This window comes from Lactuca serriola, chromosome 4, assembly GCF_051521515.1.
Source record: "Lactuca serriola cultivar US96UC23 chromosome 4, Lser_US96UC23_V15, whole genome shotgun sequence".
Taxonomy (NCBI): Eukaryota; Viridiplantae; Streptophyta; class Magnoliopsida; order Asterales; family Asteraceae; genus Lactuca; species Lactuca serriola.
In genome coordinates, this window is record NC_136411.1 from 127,059,995 (window position 1) to 127,075,857 (window position 15,863).

At 27.5% G+C, this 15,863-nt stretch overlaps 1 protein-coding gene across 2 annotated transcripts; it reads left to right on the forward strand.

Moving 5' to 3' along the window:
- The first annotated feature begins 1,442 nt into the window (after window positions 1-1,442).
- LOC145102515 (UDP-N-acetylglucosamine-N-acetylmuramyl-pyrophosphoryl-undecaprenol N-acetylglucosamine protein) lies at window positions 1,443-9,183 on the forward strand. Of its 2 annotated transcripts, none has more exons than XM_079039921.1 (9): window positions 1,443-1,525; window positions 6,442-6,817; window positions 7,567-7,600; window positions 7,742-7,948; window positions 8,050-8,139; window positions 8,226-8,291; window positions 8,388-8,479; window positions 8,758-8,805; window positions 8,909-9,183. In XM_079039921.1, the coding sequence occupies exons 1-9, from the start codon at window positions 1,474-1,476 to the stop codon at window positions 9,024-9,026; spliced, it is 1,083 nt and encodes a 360-aa protein (XP_078896047.1). In that variant the 5' UTR covers window positions 1,443-1,473; the 3' UTR covers window positions 9,027-9,183. The 2 variants fall into 2 exon arrangements, with proteins under 2 accessions (XP_078896047.1, XP_078896048.1); XM_079039922.1 differs by lacking the exon at window positions 1,443-1,525 and adding an exon at window positions 5,793-6,017.
- Window positions 9,184-15,863: the final 6,680 nt, after the last annotated feature.

Consider the following 15,863-nt stretch of genomic DNA (forward strand, 5'->3'; position numbering starts at 1 on the left):
GTAATATATATATATATATATATATATATATATATATATATATATATATATATATATAACTTTTAAAAAATCATAAAAATGCGTACTTATATTTCTAAAAAAATGTATTTATGCCTCTAAAAATATATTTTTACTTCTAAAAACAAAAAAATATATTTATACTTATGAAAACTTAAAAAACGTTTTTAAGAATGTTAGTTTCTCACCATTTTATAAAAAAATAAATATATATTTTTGTGTTTTAAACCGTATAATTTGAATAAAAACTTATATAAAAAATTATTTTAAAAAAGCATAAATATAATGTTTCAATAAATATTATTGTAGTATATAAGTAAAATATGTATTTATGCTTGAATTATTGAACAAGTATAAATGTAAACAAAATATAATTTAATTGCTTTTTTACAAATCTTAATTCGTAGTAATCTGAAGGGTATTAGTAGAGGAAAAAAAAAAAAAAAAAAAAAAAAAAAAAAAAAAAAAAAAAAGAAGGATTAGGAATGATTGATAAATTATATACGAATACTTCCCGAAAGTGTGGATAAGCCAATAACTTTTTCATTCAACATGATAAAAATACATAAAGAATATCAATGGTGCATTAACATGAAAGAATTAATCTAAACTATACACAGAATACAATGTTATTATTTTTTTCATTAATTCACAAGTAAATACTATCTCATATGTCTTGAAAAATAATTTCATATATTTATTTGAATCAACAATTATAATTTTATATAAATAAAAAAAATATAAATCTTTTAATTAGTAATTTATTTAAAATAAATAATTAATAATAATAATGACTTTTTACTATAAAAATATAATTATTTTTGAATCCGTGTTTTCTGTACATTATAACTAGTATTGTAATATTCAAGTATAGTCTTTGACCGCACAAATCATATCTTTGACTGTGAAATATTTTTAGAAGACTTGGGATACCATACACTCCTACTAATTCATAATAAACTTTTACATCCATGACTAATTCAGCTATCAATTTTATTTATTATCCAAGTTTTTTTAGTTTTATGCTCTATGAAATAGTATATATTTATTTATATTATTAATTAGTTAAATCTTTTACTATTTTACGTTAAACACTTGCTTAGCTAGCTCGTCTGGTACACTGCACAAAACATATGAACTGATTGCCAACCGATTTGTCCTTTTTACAATGTAAACTTGATTGACCTATTAACCATTTATTTCATGTACATGTGTAGTGTTTCCATTTACACTACTTTTTGGGAATTCATCATCTTCGTTTTTTAGTTTTGCTCAAGCTTTACTCCTCTTATATAACACAAACAACCCTCTTGCTAACAAAAGTTTGGCTATAGAATGTTTACTCTAACTGGGTAATTAACAAACTTTGGCCTCTTTAAAAATGTGAATGCTAGCTCTTATCATTTAGTCATCCTATTTGCAGAGCTTTACTGTATTCGTATTCCTCTGATCGCAATGCTTTCAATCCGGTTACCTGCATTCATGTCACCATTTACGAAGCTCAAAGGTACCTACCTACACCATTGATCAAATGCAAATTAGTTGACATGATTTATATATGGATATGTGTTTTGGTTTCTTTAGTTTTTTCTAATATGAATCATGAAGTACTATAATTGTAATTTAAAATCTCGGGTACATGGCTATTTAGTAATATTATGTATAAAAAAACTGTAATTGCAGTTGATCATTCATGAATTTTGAGTGAATTAGTTTTATTCATGAGTGAAAACGAGAAATCAACAAGTGAACCACCACTAGGAAGGAAGTCCTCACGCTTTTACGACTTGTGTAGTTATCTTCATGCTTTATGTGCTTTCTAAATTGCATGCAAATAAGATGATTAACTGAATTCATGTGTCCCCACACACCATGTTGCTGGAACATGACACGTGTTTTTAAAATTTGTTTTCACTGAGATTAATATCTATAAGTTTCTCTATGTTTGGGGAAATAAATAAAGATATGTATCTTATACAATAAGATTATAGTATGTTTTTTATTGTGTGTATGTGACTGTAAGGATGTTTTTTACTCCGTATTTGTTTTGGATTTTTACCTGATAAGATATGATATACAGTTTGAAACTTTTTTTTGTAACACACGCTGCATTTTTAGTAAAGGTGTCAAATTACACAGTCAGTTTCGTATTTTTGTCTAATACAACACAATAGCGTGTTTTTGTTTGATAACACAAACATGACTCAATAAAAACACAATAACACAACAAAAAATATCAATAAAATAATCATTGGTATAATGTCGTATGTAAATTCTTGTAAAAAATAATTTAAACACGAGTAGCACGATAAAAGAAAATTAACATAGAAGGCTACTGAATATATACGAATTTTGAACACGAACACAACTCGGCACAACGTCGTTTTTCTCATACAAAACACGAACATGAAATCGAAATTTAATTCTGTCACAATTTCATTTCATGTCGTGTCGACTTTTGTCACCCTTAAGTTTTAGTCTATTATATGTTTTATATGTTTGGACTACTTATTGAAAAACTACCTGTTAGTTAGCTAGTTGATAAAAAAATATGTTTGATGAAAACTAGCTGATAAGCTAGTTAGAATATATAAAATGACATAAAAAAGTATTTAGAAAATATGTTTTTTATAGTTAATTAAGGTTACATTTGAAAAAAAATCAGTTTAAGTAGTTTTTACATAAAACTAACTTAGAACCTACTTCTTAGCTTGCTAAACATGACAATATAAAAAAGCTCGGAAACATATACATACGCTTTAATATATATATATATATATATATATATATATATATATATATATATATATATATATATATATATAAGTTATGAATAGATACGGTTATACAAATATATGCCATCCATTTTGTATTCAATTTTTTTTTTATTTATTTTGTTAGGTTTAATGCATTAACTTGTATCATGTTTATCTTTTAACATATGATACATTGGGATTAAAAACTACAAATTGATGTATAACTGATAATTTATATTATAATCTGTCTATAATTATTCTTTTTTAAAAACTATGGTCAGTTATGAAAACTCAACTTCAGGAAATGAAATCTTAACACATATGATTAATGTTTTAAAAACCGGTTTGACGAGGTTGGTTCAACCGATTGGACTGAAAACCGGGGAAATGAACGGTTCAACTATCACTGGTTTTACGTCGATTTCTGAACCGGATTGAACCGGACGGTTTTTAGAAAAACTTGGTTGTTTCGGTCAAAATAAACCGGTTGAACCGAATAAAAACAAATGAAAAAACTATTTATATTATTAACTTTGATGATTTTTTTTTTCAAATCTATTTAGTTTTTCTCTAAATAAAAACACATGATAAATGTTATAAAGTTTTTTTGTTGTGTTTGTATTCATCTAAAACTATATTTTGTTTCGGTATTATACTTTATTTTATTTTTGACGTATATGGATTAATATAAAACACTAAAATGTATGGGTTATGTGTTACTTTATTGTATTTGGATTCATCTACAATTTATTTTTATGTGTCTTTAATGTTTGAACTTGTAAACATCAAATTTATAATTTATATATGTATCTATGTGTAAAATATAGGAAAAAAAATGATAAATATAGAAACCGGCTGACCTGACGGTCGAAACGGTTAAACCGGTTGAACCGAAAACCAATCACCATACCAGTTCAACTAAAAACCGTTTTTTAATACATTACATATCATATAACTATTTACGCATACAAATTATATGTTTGGTGTGCTCAAGTGGTTTCTATGGCAATTTACCGCAACCTATTTTACAGATAAACATCTATAGTCATGACTCCATGTTTTAAATAATAATGTTGTTAACCGTATGATGGATCCAAAAAAATCATATAAAAAATATATTGATAATTTAATTATTTGTTGTAAATGTAAAGTATCTACAACATTAGAACTTATTTGTTAAATTTTTGTCACAATACCAAAGACAACTTTTTTCATCGACTTATTAATGAGACCAACAATTTTATTTATATAATTTTATTGCTTTTTATATACTTTTGCAATGATTTTATATAACATAAAGTAATAAAATATTTTTGATAGATGAAAATTCACAAGTTAATCGTTAGGGCCATATAATGATTTTTCATATTTTTGATATACGTGTATTAGACAATATAAGTCATTCCTATCATTTGCGACATTTTAATAAATTTTATTATGTGAAAATTATCTGTATGATATAATAAAAAAAAACTAACATGTGAGTGTGTGACTATGAGTTCCAGATTCCAGTTACTTATAATAAAAATAATGAAAACAAATTGGAAAATGGGGAATAAAAGAATATGAAATAAACAAAAGCTAAATTTAGTCTATGGAAGGAAAAAAGAAGTTATAATCCTCTCAAGTAAAAGCATCTACTTTTTATAGTAAAATCTAAACATTAACAATTTTAAAACTTTAAAACTTTAAATTGCTTCTTTAAGATTATTATTGTTAAAAATCACACGATAAAAAAATCTGTATATCTTTTTAAAGTAAAAAAACCATCCATATTTAATATTTTAAGATCAGCGTATTTATTTCCAGGTTTTAGAATTACTATTTTGGAAAAAAGAGAGTAGATAGGGGAATACTTTGCGTGTTTATTGGTATGGGAATATTTCTCCCAAAGAAAACTTATGGACCCTCCTAATATGAACATACTTTATGAAATATTCACATAATTCCATATTTGAGCATGATTTTCCTACTGATTTTTTTTAAACATATAAGCTTCCTAAAATGCCATTCTGGGCAAGTTTACGATTTTCATCTTTAGTAATCTAAGGTTATTTTAGTAAAGCTGAATATTGCCAATTTCTTAAAATATATATATTAGTAGAAATTACAAAAACAAAGCATATAATTAAAGTATAAACCGTTAAAATCTCGAATCATCATAAAGTAATTTAAATAGGAAGTTAAAGTTGTTAATTTATGTCTTATGCAAATGATGAACCATGATATAATCTTACATGTAAATGATTAAAATAGATTATGTTTGTGATCAATCAAATAATCACATGACTTTTGTCTTTAAGTTTGCCATCAATATCTCTTCCACGTAGATTTATAAAAAGTTTCTATATATAAGGAATCATACAAGCTTTTGTCTTTCTTGTAGTCACTTCATTTTCACTTTGCTAGCTTTTATTATTACAATTTTGTACAAAATCATATTTTATGCATCATTTCCTTTTCCTCAACATTATATATATCGTTGTAATAAATTTACACATTAAAAAATATTACATATTGAAAATACTTGATATTTTTGAAAGTTAAGATAATTTAAGGGTCCACTACTCTCTCCTTGTATGAGCATGGAAAGTTATAACTTCTTTCACAAGATTCTAAGTTAATATTATTCCCTAAAACATAGAAATAGTTTAGGCTTATTGACTTTCGGATACATTCATGTTTTTTTAGCTTCAAAAAAATATTTGGAACATACAATAAACCCAAGTATTAATATTATATATAACTCAAACACTAAAAGTTTTATATCATTAAAAAAATAGTTAGATTTTACAAAATCAAGATATGGGGTACAACACGCATAAGCAAAAATGCAAAATCCAACACAAAATCCATATTCAAAAGCACTTTAATAATGGCCCCACCACAGTCTCTCTTCAATTTCATGGAAAAACTCAGGTGACAAATACTCCTCCATGAAAAAAGAATAAAATAATTGCATGGGAGAAGAATATTTTATATTTATATTAGAATTTCGACATAATAAGACTACACATAAAACAGAGCTCTCTCTTTCCCCAAAATCTTCCCATATAAAACACATAGAAAACAGAAGCTTATACTCCAAGCACAACATCACCACCCTCCCTTTTTCTTATTATTTATTATTATTTTTAATTTTTTTTAAAAAATTTGATATAAATACATAATTAATATATCCAAACCAAAGAAGCAAAGCATCTCTTCTTCTTCTTCTTCTTGGACACCTCCTTGCTTTCTCCTGTAAGTATCCTCATCTTTCCTTTGCTTGCAATTAACAACTTCACATCTTTTCATCTTCTTTCAATATTTCTCTCATATTTAATCCATATCTTTTTGTGCAAATTCAATCCTAAAGTTTAGAATCTTATGTTATACTTCATTTCAGCCATTAATGTTGCAGAAAATGCATCAGTTTTTGTCTTTCTTGGACTTCCTTCATTCCTATATATCGCCTCCTTTCATGAACTTCATCTTCCTTAAAGTTTTCAAATACCCAAAACTTTAATCACATGAAATTCCACAAAAAATCGACACCCATCTCCCTTTCTTTTTCGGGGATTTAAGTTTAATCGCTTTTAGTAAAAATCATTCTTGTCGCATTGTTTGTAATTGGAAACAAAAAGAGTGTACAAGTGATCGAAAACCATAATGGATTTTTTGACAGGAGGATCAAAGAACACGTGGCAACCAGTGATGGGAGCTGATACAACAACCTCAAATTACTGGTTAAATTGGAGAGTTTTTCTATGTGTCGTATGGGTTTTAACAGCAATGTGTTTGTCTTCATATCTTATAACAAAATATGAAGGTCCCTTGAATGGAAAATCAAGAAATAGAAATGAAGATGAAGATGAAGAAGATAATGATGATGATGATTATGGAGGGGTGTTGTATGATGATGAAGTTTGGAAGCCATGTTTGAAAGGAATCCATCCAGCTTGGTTGATGACTTTCAGAATATTTGCTTTTTTTGTGCTCTTGATTCTTATTATCTTAAATGCCATTGTTGATGGAGGCAGCATATTTTACTACTACACACAGTAAGTTTTCTTGATTTTTCCACTTTATTTTCAAGAATCTTGTTGGGTATTATTAAATTCTTCTTACATCCATTCAAACTTTCAAGTTCTCCTTTATAACATGCTTTGAATTACCCTCATTTTACCAATTTACCCATTTCACATTAAGTACGTACTGATTTTGCAAATAAAAAAAAATGTTACCAATTTACCCAAGGGTGTAATTATTTTGACTATTAGTTTACGCTCCTATTAATTTACCAATTTACCCATGTCGCATTTACAAGAGTATTGATTTGCTCCAAAAATACGAAGGGTATTATAGACATTTGACTAGTGGTTTATGGCTTTATGCATTGTTTAACAAGTATGGATAAAATTGACCAACTTTCACATGTTACAATTACTAAATTATTGAATTTGCCACAAGAGAATTTATTTTAAATTTACCCATGTCACATTACAAAATTAGTAATGTTGCTTCAAAATAATTTATAACCAAAGGGTATTATGGACATTTGACTGATTGTATATGCACCAATCTTAGGGGCCTGACTTTGATTAGTAGGACATAATTATCAACTCTTTTTAAATCATATGGTGTTTGTTTGTGTCCTGATTTTTTTTAAGATCTGATAACTTTTCGAAAGTAAAATATCAGAATGGCTTTATTCTGATTCTTCAATTTTATACATTTTATTTATAATATATGTTTTTAACATATTGATTCTAATATTTTCACTTTGATTCTTTTTGGGTGGTAATTACAGGTGGACTTTTACATTGATAACAATATATTTTGGGGTATGTTTCATCAACATCATCCGATTCTTCTTACACACTCTTTCTCTTTCTCTTTCTTTATTAAAGCTGTTTTATTTTATCTTTTTCTATTTTTTTAATTCAATTTATCACATTATGCTCTTAATGTTTCTAAATGAACAGATTGGATCCATGTTGTCAATTTACGGATGCTATCAATACCACAACAAAGTCGGTGGTGACAGAAGTGAGGAATTAGACGAAGAGCAAGCTGTAAGAGATGAAATTACCAATTTACCCCAATCTAGGAAAATCATAGGCGCTAAAAATCGAAGACAGCCTCGCCAAGTCGCCGGCTTTTGGGGGTATACTTTTCAGATCATGTTTCAGGTAAAAAAAAAAGGATTAAAATCCCAAGAATACGAATAAAACTACAAAAACTTTACACAAAAAATGAAAAATCCATGACAATATTTCATTTTTTTTTTCAGATGCAAGCAGGTGCAGTTGTGCTTACTGACTGTGTTTTCTGGTTTATCATAGTCCCATTTCTTGCCATTAAAGATTATAATTTAAATTTTGTAAGTGTGACTTTTTTTTTTTTGAATTGAAAAAATATATATTTGGTTTATGTTTTTAAAATATGGCGGAGTTTTATATGGTGCAGTTCATTATTAATATGCACTCCATCAATGCGGTGTTTTTGCTTGGTGACACTGCATTGAATAGCTTGGTAAGTATTTTTATTTGTATTTTCTGGTTCTTGATATTAAATTAGAATTTAGATTTTTTTTTTGTATTATGAGACTAAAAAGTTGTTATTTTTCAGAGATTTCCTTGGTTTCGAATTGCATACTTTGTCCTCTGGACCTGTGTTTTTGTTGTTTTCCAGTGGATTGTTCATGCGTGCATAGCACTTTGGTAAACTCCTCTTTCTATTTCTCTGAATTTTCATTTATTTGTGTTTTATAGAATCTACTTTTTTATCGACATTACAATTTGAAAAATCTATCCAGTTATAGCCATGAAAAATATTTTGTATATTGATGAAATTGTTAAATATTGTAGATTTTTCAAAAAAACGATGTTGTACTAGGAAAAAAAATAGGATACTATAATAAACTAATCAATGAAATTACTTCATTTAACCTTTTTAAAGTGGAATCACTAACCAATGACATGATTTTAATCTTAAACAGGTGGCCTTACCCTTTTCTTGATCTCGCATCTTCATTTGCTCCATTATGGTATGTTCTTTTACAAGAACAAATAGTGAAGGTGTTGTGTGTGTTTTTTTTATCAAAAAACGGCTTTTCTAAATAACTCTTTTTGCTAAATATATTGATGCAGGTATTTATTAGTAGCATTGTTGCAGATACCATGTTATGGAATTTTTGTTCTTGTGATAAAACTGAAGCATTTTCTCCTGTCCAAATACTTCCCTGATTCTAATCAATACACTCTATGATGATGATGACGACGATGATGATAAACATGGAGATTTTCTAGTGAGACTGATAAAAATGTTAGAATGTTAATAGCATTCGTAGAGAAATTGGCATATAATTGTTTGCTGTAATTATACGTTATATATACAAGCTTGGAGCATTAAAATTGTTTTTTTTTGTGCGTTGTTATACCAAATAGTACATTGTGCTTTATAATACGTACATTGGATGAGTGATAGTTTGATATAGGTGAAAGTGGCATACATGAGCACATGGAAAAAGGGTCATAAGTGATAAGAGTCTCTTTTTGATGGGTTTTATTGTGAAAGAATGGGGTGTTCTAGGACCCTGGTCAAAAAGATAGAAAATGAAGGTAGAATTGGGAGCTTTACACGCTTTTATGAACCATATGTTTTTGGGCCAAGAATCTATTCAAGATTGTTGAAATCTTAAAGAATCCAACCATTGTAGAGCTTTTGGGAAATTGAAATTCAAGTTGATCATCATTGCTTCATAAGTGGAATTGATAAAAGTCTGTGTCATCACAAACTGTTTTCAACTAAATTGGGCATAAACTAGTGGATAAGTGATTGACCATTGATCTATTTCCAATCAAAGGAAGGAAAAAAAATGAGAGAGATATGTTAGAAAGATAAAAGGGCGTTTGGAAACTATTACCGAGTGAGATTCACGATTTTCAACCAAAAAACAAGCAAATTGTGAGGAAGATACTTGGTGTTTTCTGCTGAAGAAATTATGGATCTAATCTAATTAGGGAAAATGATTTTTTAACTGGTGTATTTGTTTTTATTTGGTCTCTTTTCTTTTTTTGTATTCAATATACCATCAAACTTGTTGTTTGTGTTCATCATAACCATTTTGACCGGCTTTTGACATGTGATAGTCGGTCAATGGATTATGGTGAACACAAGCAACAATTCGATGGCATATTAAGTACAAAAAAAGGAAACTGACCAAATGAGATCAAACTCAACAGTTGGTTACCCTCCTGAGTCATTTTCCCCGAAAAATTAAATGAAATTAAAGTTGCAAAATTATCAAAGACTGCAACCTTCTTTGGCCATAATGTATATGAAGAGAGTTTCGGAGGGGTAACTTCGTTAAAACATGTTCTATGATATGCTTACTGTGGTTAGTTGTCAACATCTCTCTGCAAAAGGATATGACTATGTATTAGAGGTATATTTATCAATATAAACGATCACCTCAAGGTATATTATGGTGATATTTTTGCAAAAGCTACATGGTATTATACATATTGATGTTGTATCTTATCTCATGAATTCGATCTTAAAGCTAAGTAAACTCAAAAATCACCGCACTTGTGATTCCACTCGTTTGTAGACTTGTCTAGAATCCATGTAAATCATTTGATTGGAAATGTAAATGTAAACATGAAATGCACCTGCTTAGTCAAGATTCCCCTAATAAATATTCAAGTGCATTACAAAGTTGTATATGTATGAATAATGTTCTTTCGTGGGTTATGTTTTAAAGAGAAGCAAGAATGAATCTAATAAAGTCATTAATATCAGCATGAGATGGCGCGAGATTTGTTGTAAATAAGTAAACGTAAAATAAATCAGGAGGGTAACCAACTGTTGCGTTTGTTCTCTCTTAAAAAAAAATGTTGCGTTTGTTCTCATTTGGTCCCTTTTCTTTTTTTTGTACTCAATATATCATCGAACTTGTTGTTTGTGTTCACCATAACCCTTTGACCGGTTATCACAGGTCAAAAGTCAGTCAAAAGGGTTATAGTGAATACAAACAATAAGTTCGATGGTATATTGAATACAAAAAAAAGACTAAATGAGAACAAACGCGATATTTAGTTACCCTTAAGAGTCATTTTCTCATCTAATTATACAAAACTAGGCGAATGCCCGCGCGTTGCGCAGTGGGATAATTATGTAGTTTAGTATGGTTATATATGGTTTAATGTATTGTGAATTAAACCATACATAAAACTTGTATGCGATTAAATAGCATGTATATTTTTTTATTTACAGATTTTTTTATCATAATCAATAATGAATTTTTTTTACTATTAGTTTAAAATTTAAAATGTAATTTTTTACTAAGAACCTAACAGAACTTTTCAAAATTGAAAACGGATCAGTCGACCTGGTCTACGAATCTATTTATCTAATGTAATTAGTTGATGATTGATTAGATATGGATTCTCATTTGTGGTCGTCTATTTATGTTAAACCTCATACAAATACATATTTAACGACTTTTGTTACTTTTACTATTGAATAGAAAATGGTGTCGTATTTTAAGTAAATATAAAAAATCTCATTCTCAATCTATTTTAAGATAGTGACATATTTTAAGTTAATATAAAAAATCATATTCTAGAACTAATGAAAAGAAAAAACGGAGCCAAAATTTTTAACTATAATAAAGTTGATTCCAATTAAAAAGTGCTCAATCGAAGATAATATCATTCAATAAACATCATAAGATATTACGTTATATTCAAATTACATACATCATTTTTGTAAGAGTCATTCAAAATATATGAGACTATAGTGCCTAATACAACAATGTAATAACCAAATGACCCTAACATATTTTAAATGAAATATAATTATACTATATTATCTTTTTTTTTTTTGAACCGGCAATTCTAATCTACTCCTAAGCTAACAACACCTATTTCACCTATGTCCACAACGGGACTTGAACCCTCGACCTCTAAGAGGGAGGGCATCACCTGGTACCTCTAGGCTACAAGCCCTTTGGTTATATTATCTATGCAACTAAATTTCTGCACAACATGTGGGATTCGTCTACTATATGGTATTCTTCTAATATATTATATTATAGTATAAACATTATATTTGGAAAACCACTTTGAGTCATATTGTAGTTTATAACATTAAATTTGTGATCGGGTGTATTTGACACACATTTGTGTATTTATATCTATATTATATATTTAAAACAAATATATATAAACATCCAACCTAAATATTCATCTTCAAGTTTTCTTTCTTCACCACGTAAACAAACTTTTGTTATAAAGCCAAAAATGAAATAAAAGACACTTAATTATATGATCATGATATATTGTATTTTGATTGGGGCTTGTACAAAACATGCATGAGTATATATTATTAATTTATCTCTTGTTTTGGGTAATTGGAATAAGATAGCTTCAAATTCAACGTATCAAACGGATTACCCATTACTAAAGTCTAAAACCCAAAAACTCAAACATGTTCTAATACCATACAAATGCATGAGGTTTTAGCAAATTATTATCTCATATGAATTACCATTGATTATGTGTGATTGATTATTAAGAAGGTGAAAAGGTTTGGGAGTTTCAAATGCATGAGGTTTTAGCAAATTATTGTGGGGGGTTTCAAATGCATGACAATCAAGGGAAAATGCAAGCTTTATAAGCATGTAAGATGGTAGATCATATATGAACCTAGAAACTATGGATTGAATCTAATTATACAAAATTAATTATAAAACAAATTAGAAACACAAACGACGACACATACCATCATTGGGTTGTGTAATGTGTTAGGGTGGTGGGGACTTCCTTTTTTTCTACTTTCTTTTCTAATCATTCCCAAAACCCAGTACACAAGGCCCATTCTTCTACCACTCTCAACCCTCTCATTATATATATACTAGACGAATGTCCGCGTGTTGCGCAGAAACACCTATATAATTGAAATCTTTACAAATATATGTTTTCTTAAAATAACAATAACGTTGTTGTTAAGTTTTATATAATAATTCGTATATGAAATTGATATAATATATTGATTATTTTGAATTATATTATATTATATACATCTATTAAAACTACATAGTATCAATCGTTTGAATGACTTCTACTCGCGAGTTACTAATAAATGAAAATAAAAAATAATATATGGTTTAATATTATTTGTTATTGTTAATTATTTTTTAAAATTTATTTGTTTAACATTTTAATTTCTATCATGGTAATTATTTAAAACAACAAAAAATGTTTTTTATTTTTTAAGGTAACAATATAATCGTTTATATAAAGTTAGTTTTAACTATTGTTATTGTAAGTTATTTTAAGCTACTTATTTGAAAATTTAAATGATTATAAAAATATCCTTAGGAAATATTTTAGTTAAATTAAGATTACAATTTAGTTTTTGCATTTAGCACTACAATTTATCACTTTCAACTATTCACAAAATATTATTTGGATTTTTTAAGTGAAACTGAAATTTATATTTAAGTTGATCATGTAATGTTATATTTAAGTTAACAATTTAAGTATTTTATCCAAACTGTTCAAAAGTTGTAGCTTTAAACTGATAATTGTTTACATATAACAACATATTAAATCTAATAAATTAAGTATAATGTGTTAAAAATTAAAGACATAACTTTATAAGTATAAGTAAAGATATTATTTTAATATTAAAATTTATTTTATTTATGATTATGCTTTAAGTTTGATATTTTTTTAACTTTATTAACCAACTTATAATCATTATTAGAAAGACACTACAATTTGTCACTTTTAACTATTTACAAAATATTATTTGCGATGTTTAAGTCGAACTAAAATTTATTTTTAAGTTGACCATGTAATGTTATATTTAAATTAACAATTTAAGTATTTTATCAAAACTGTTCAAAAATTGTAGATTTAAAATGATAATGGTTTACATACAACAACATTTTACAATTAATAAATAAAATATAATATGTTAAATGTTAAAGACATAACTTTATAAATAAAAGTAAAGATATTATTTTAATATTGGAATTTAGTTTATATATGATTACACTTTAGGTTTGATATTTATTTAACATTATTAACCAACTTATAATCATTATTATAAAGAAATTGAAAAGTCATGGGAGTTTCAAATGAATATGGTGTCTTAGTAGTTTCAAATCCATGAGGTTCAAGGAAAAATGTTAACTTTATAAGATACTAGGCGAATCCTCGCGTGTTGCGCGAAAGTAAAATTATATATTTAAAATAATAACTTTTATCAAATTATTATTTAATATTTCTACTTTGAAACAAAATGTTAGTAATAAAGAAAACATATAGTTAACATATTGGTTTTTCTAAACATTATAATTTAACTTTTAAGTCATTGTGATATATATAATTATTTGATAATTTTATAAACCGTTTAAAATTGTGTAAATTATATATCAAATGAATGATAATATAACAGGTAACAAAACGTATGAACAAAAATATGAACTGCAACTTTTATTAACATAAAAATAAAAAAACATCTATTATAACATTTGTATTAAAAAAAGATATATACAACGAATAATAAAAAAATATGAAAAATAAACACTATAACTTTTAATAACATAAAAACACTAAAACATATATTATAACATTTATATTAACTCTTCATATTTAACTCTTCATATTGGTGATTACTAATTAATAATCATAAGTTAAAAACTCTTGAGTTTTAACTAATAAATATACATAAATTAGAAAACTCTTGAGTTGTAGTGTGAGTTTCAAATGAATGCGGTACTTGGAAATGTATATTTATTATTATTAATATTATTGTTATTATTAGTATTATTTTTATTATTATTATTATTATTATTATTATTATTATTATTATTATATTCTTCTAAATAATTGGTTTTGATGCATCTTTTTAATCCATTCAATTATTAAACATAAAGATATTTAATTATAAATTTATAACATACATAGGTGCATATACATGTTAAACAAATCACATAATATATATATATATATATATATATATATATATATAGAGAGAGAGAGAGAGGGAGAGAGAGAGAGAGAGAGCTAGGTTCAATTGTTTAAAGTATTTATTATGTTATTGTATGCATAAATGTGGGCCAATAAAAAATTAAAATATAAATAAATAATTAAATAAATAAATAAGGGTAATTAGGTAATTTTATAAACAACTTCCCCAAATATTTTCCTATAATTATGCTAGTTGATTTTAACCTAATTTATCCCCTTTTATAAACAACTTCCCCCAAATTCATTGATGAAGATGAGAAGGAAAGCACGAAGCGGCTGCAAGGTCCAATGGATGTCGATTGATTGCAGGCTAAGGAAACGTCTCCGCGGTCGACGAGACTGAAGCAACGAAGTGAAGCCTGTCATCATTACCAACGTCGAGGGTCAGAGGATGACGCCATCGATTGTGGCGTACACAAAGAACGGAGATAGGTCTGCTTGGTTATCGGATGCTATTTGCTTCAAGAAGACATCAGAGCTACTGGAGGATCCAAGAACACTTTCACCAAGAGCAAATGGCATTTCACCAAGACTGCCGGCGTCTATGGTGTCGATAAATGCTCAGCGGTTTTGACAAATTGAAAGAGTGCTCATAATTTCTCACATTACTAACAGTGTGTCATAGAAATTTGACTCTTCAATTTCAAAACTCGTGTTTAGAGAACTTCGCTAAAGTTCCTCTATAGGAAATGTTTCCATGGGTTTTCTTCTTACTACGAGGGTAGATAAGTAAGTCATTACATGGAGAAATGACGAATTGATCCTAGTAAGAAAGACGTAACCCTATTCATGTAGCTCATGAAAACTATGGGCGTATTGGTCCTATCCGAAGGGTATCACTACGGACTCGAAGTGTCCGCATCGAGTTCAGGAGATAGCCTTTCGGACATCTTTCTCTAACACTCGAACTGGTGATATTCGGATCTCAGATCCATTCCTGGAGGTAATTCTTTCCTTGCGTTTGCTCAACCATTTCATCTATGCGAGGCAGAGATAACGATTTCTATGAAAATCTTGACGGAGTCCTCGATATCCGAGGCACATATGATGCGATCCATCG

Bases quoted from the DNA above. Each gene is read 5' to 3' on its own strand.
- LOC145102515 (XM_079039921.1), top strand. From the start codon at position 1,474: ATGCTTTCAATCCGGTTACCTGCATTCATGTCACCATTTACGAAGCTC. The intron at 6,818-7,566 runs GTAAGTTTTCTT...TGGTAATTACAG, and splicing joins ATATTTTACTACTACACACA to GTGGACTTTTACATTGATAA. The intron at 8,140-8,225 runs GTAAGTGTGACT...TATATGGTGCAG, and splicing joins AAGATTATAATTTAAATTTT to TTCATTATTAATATGCACTC.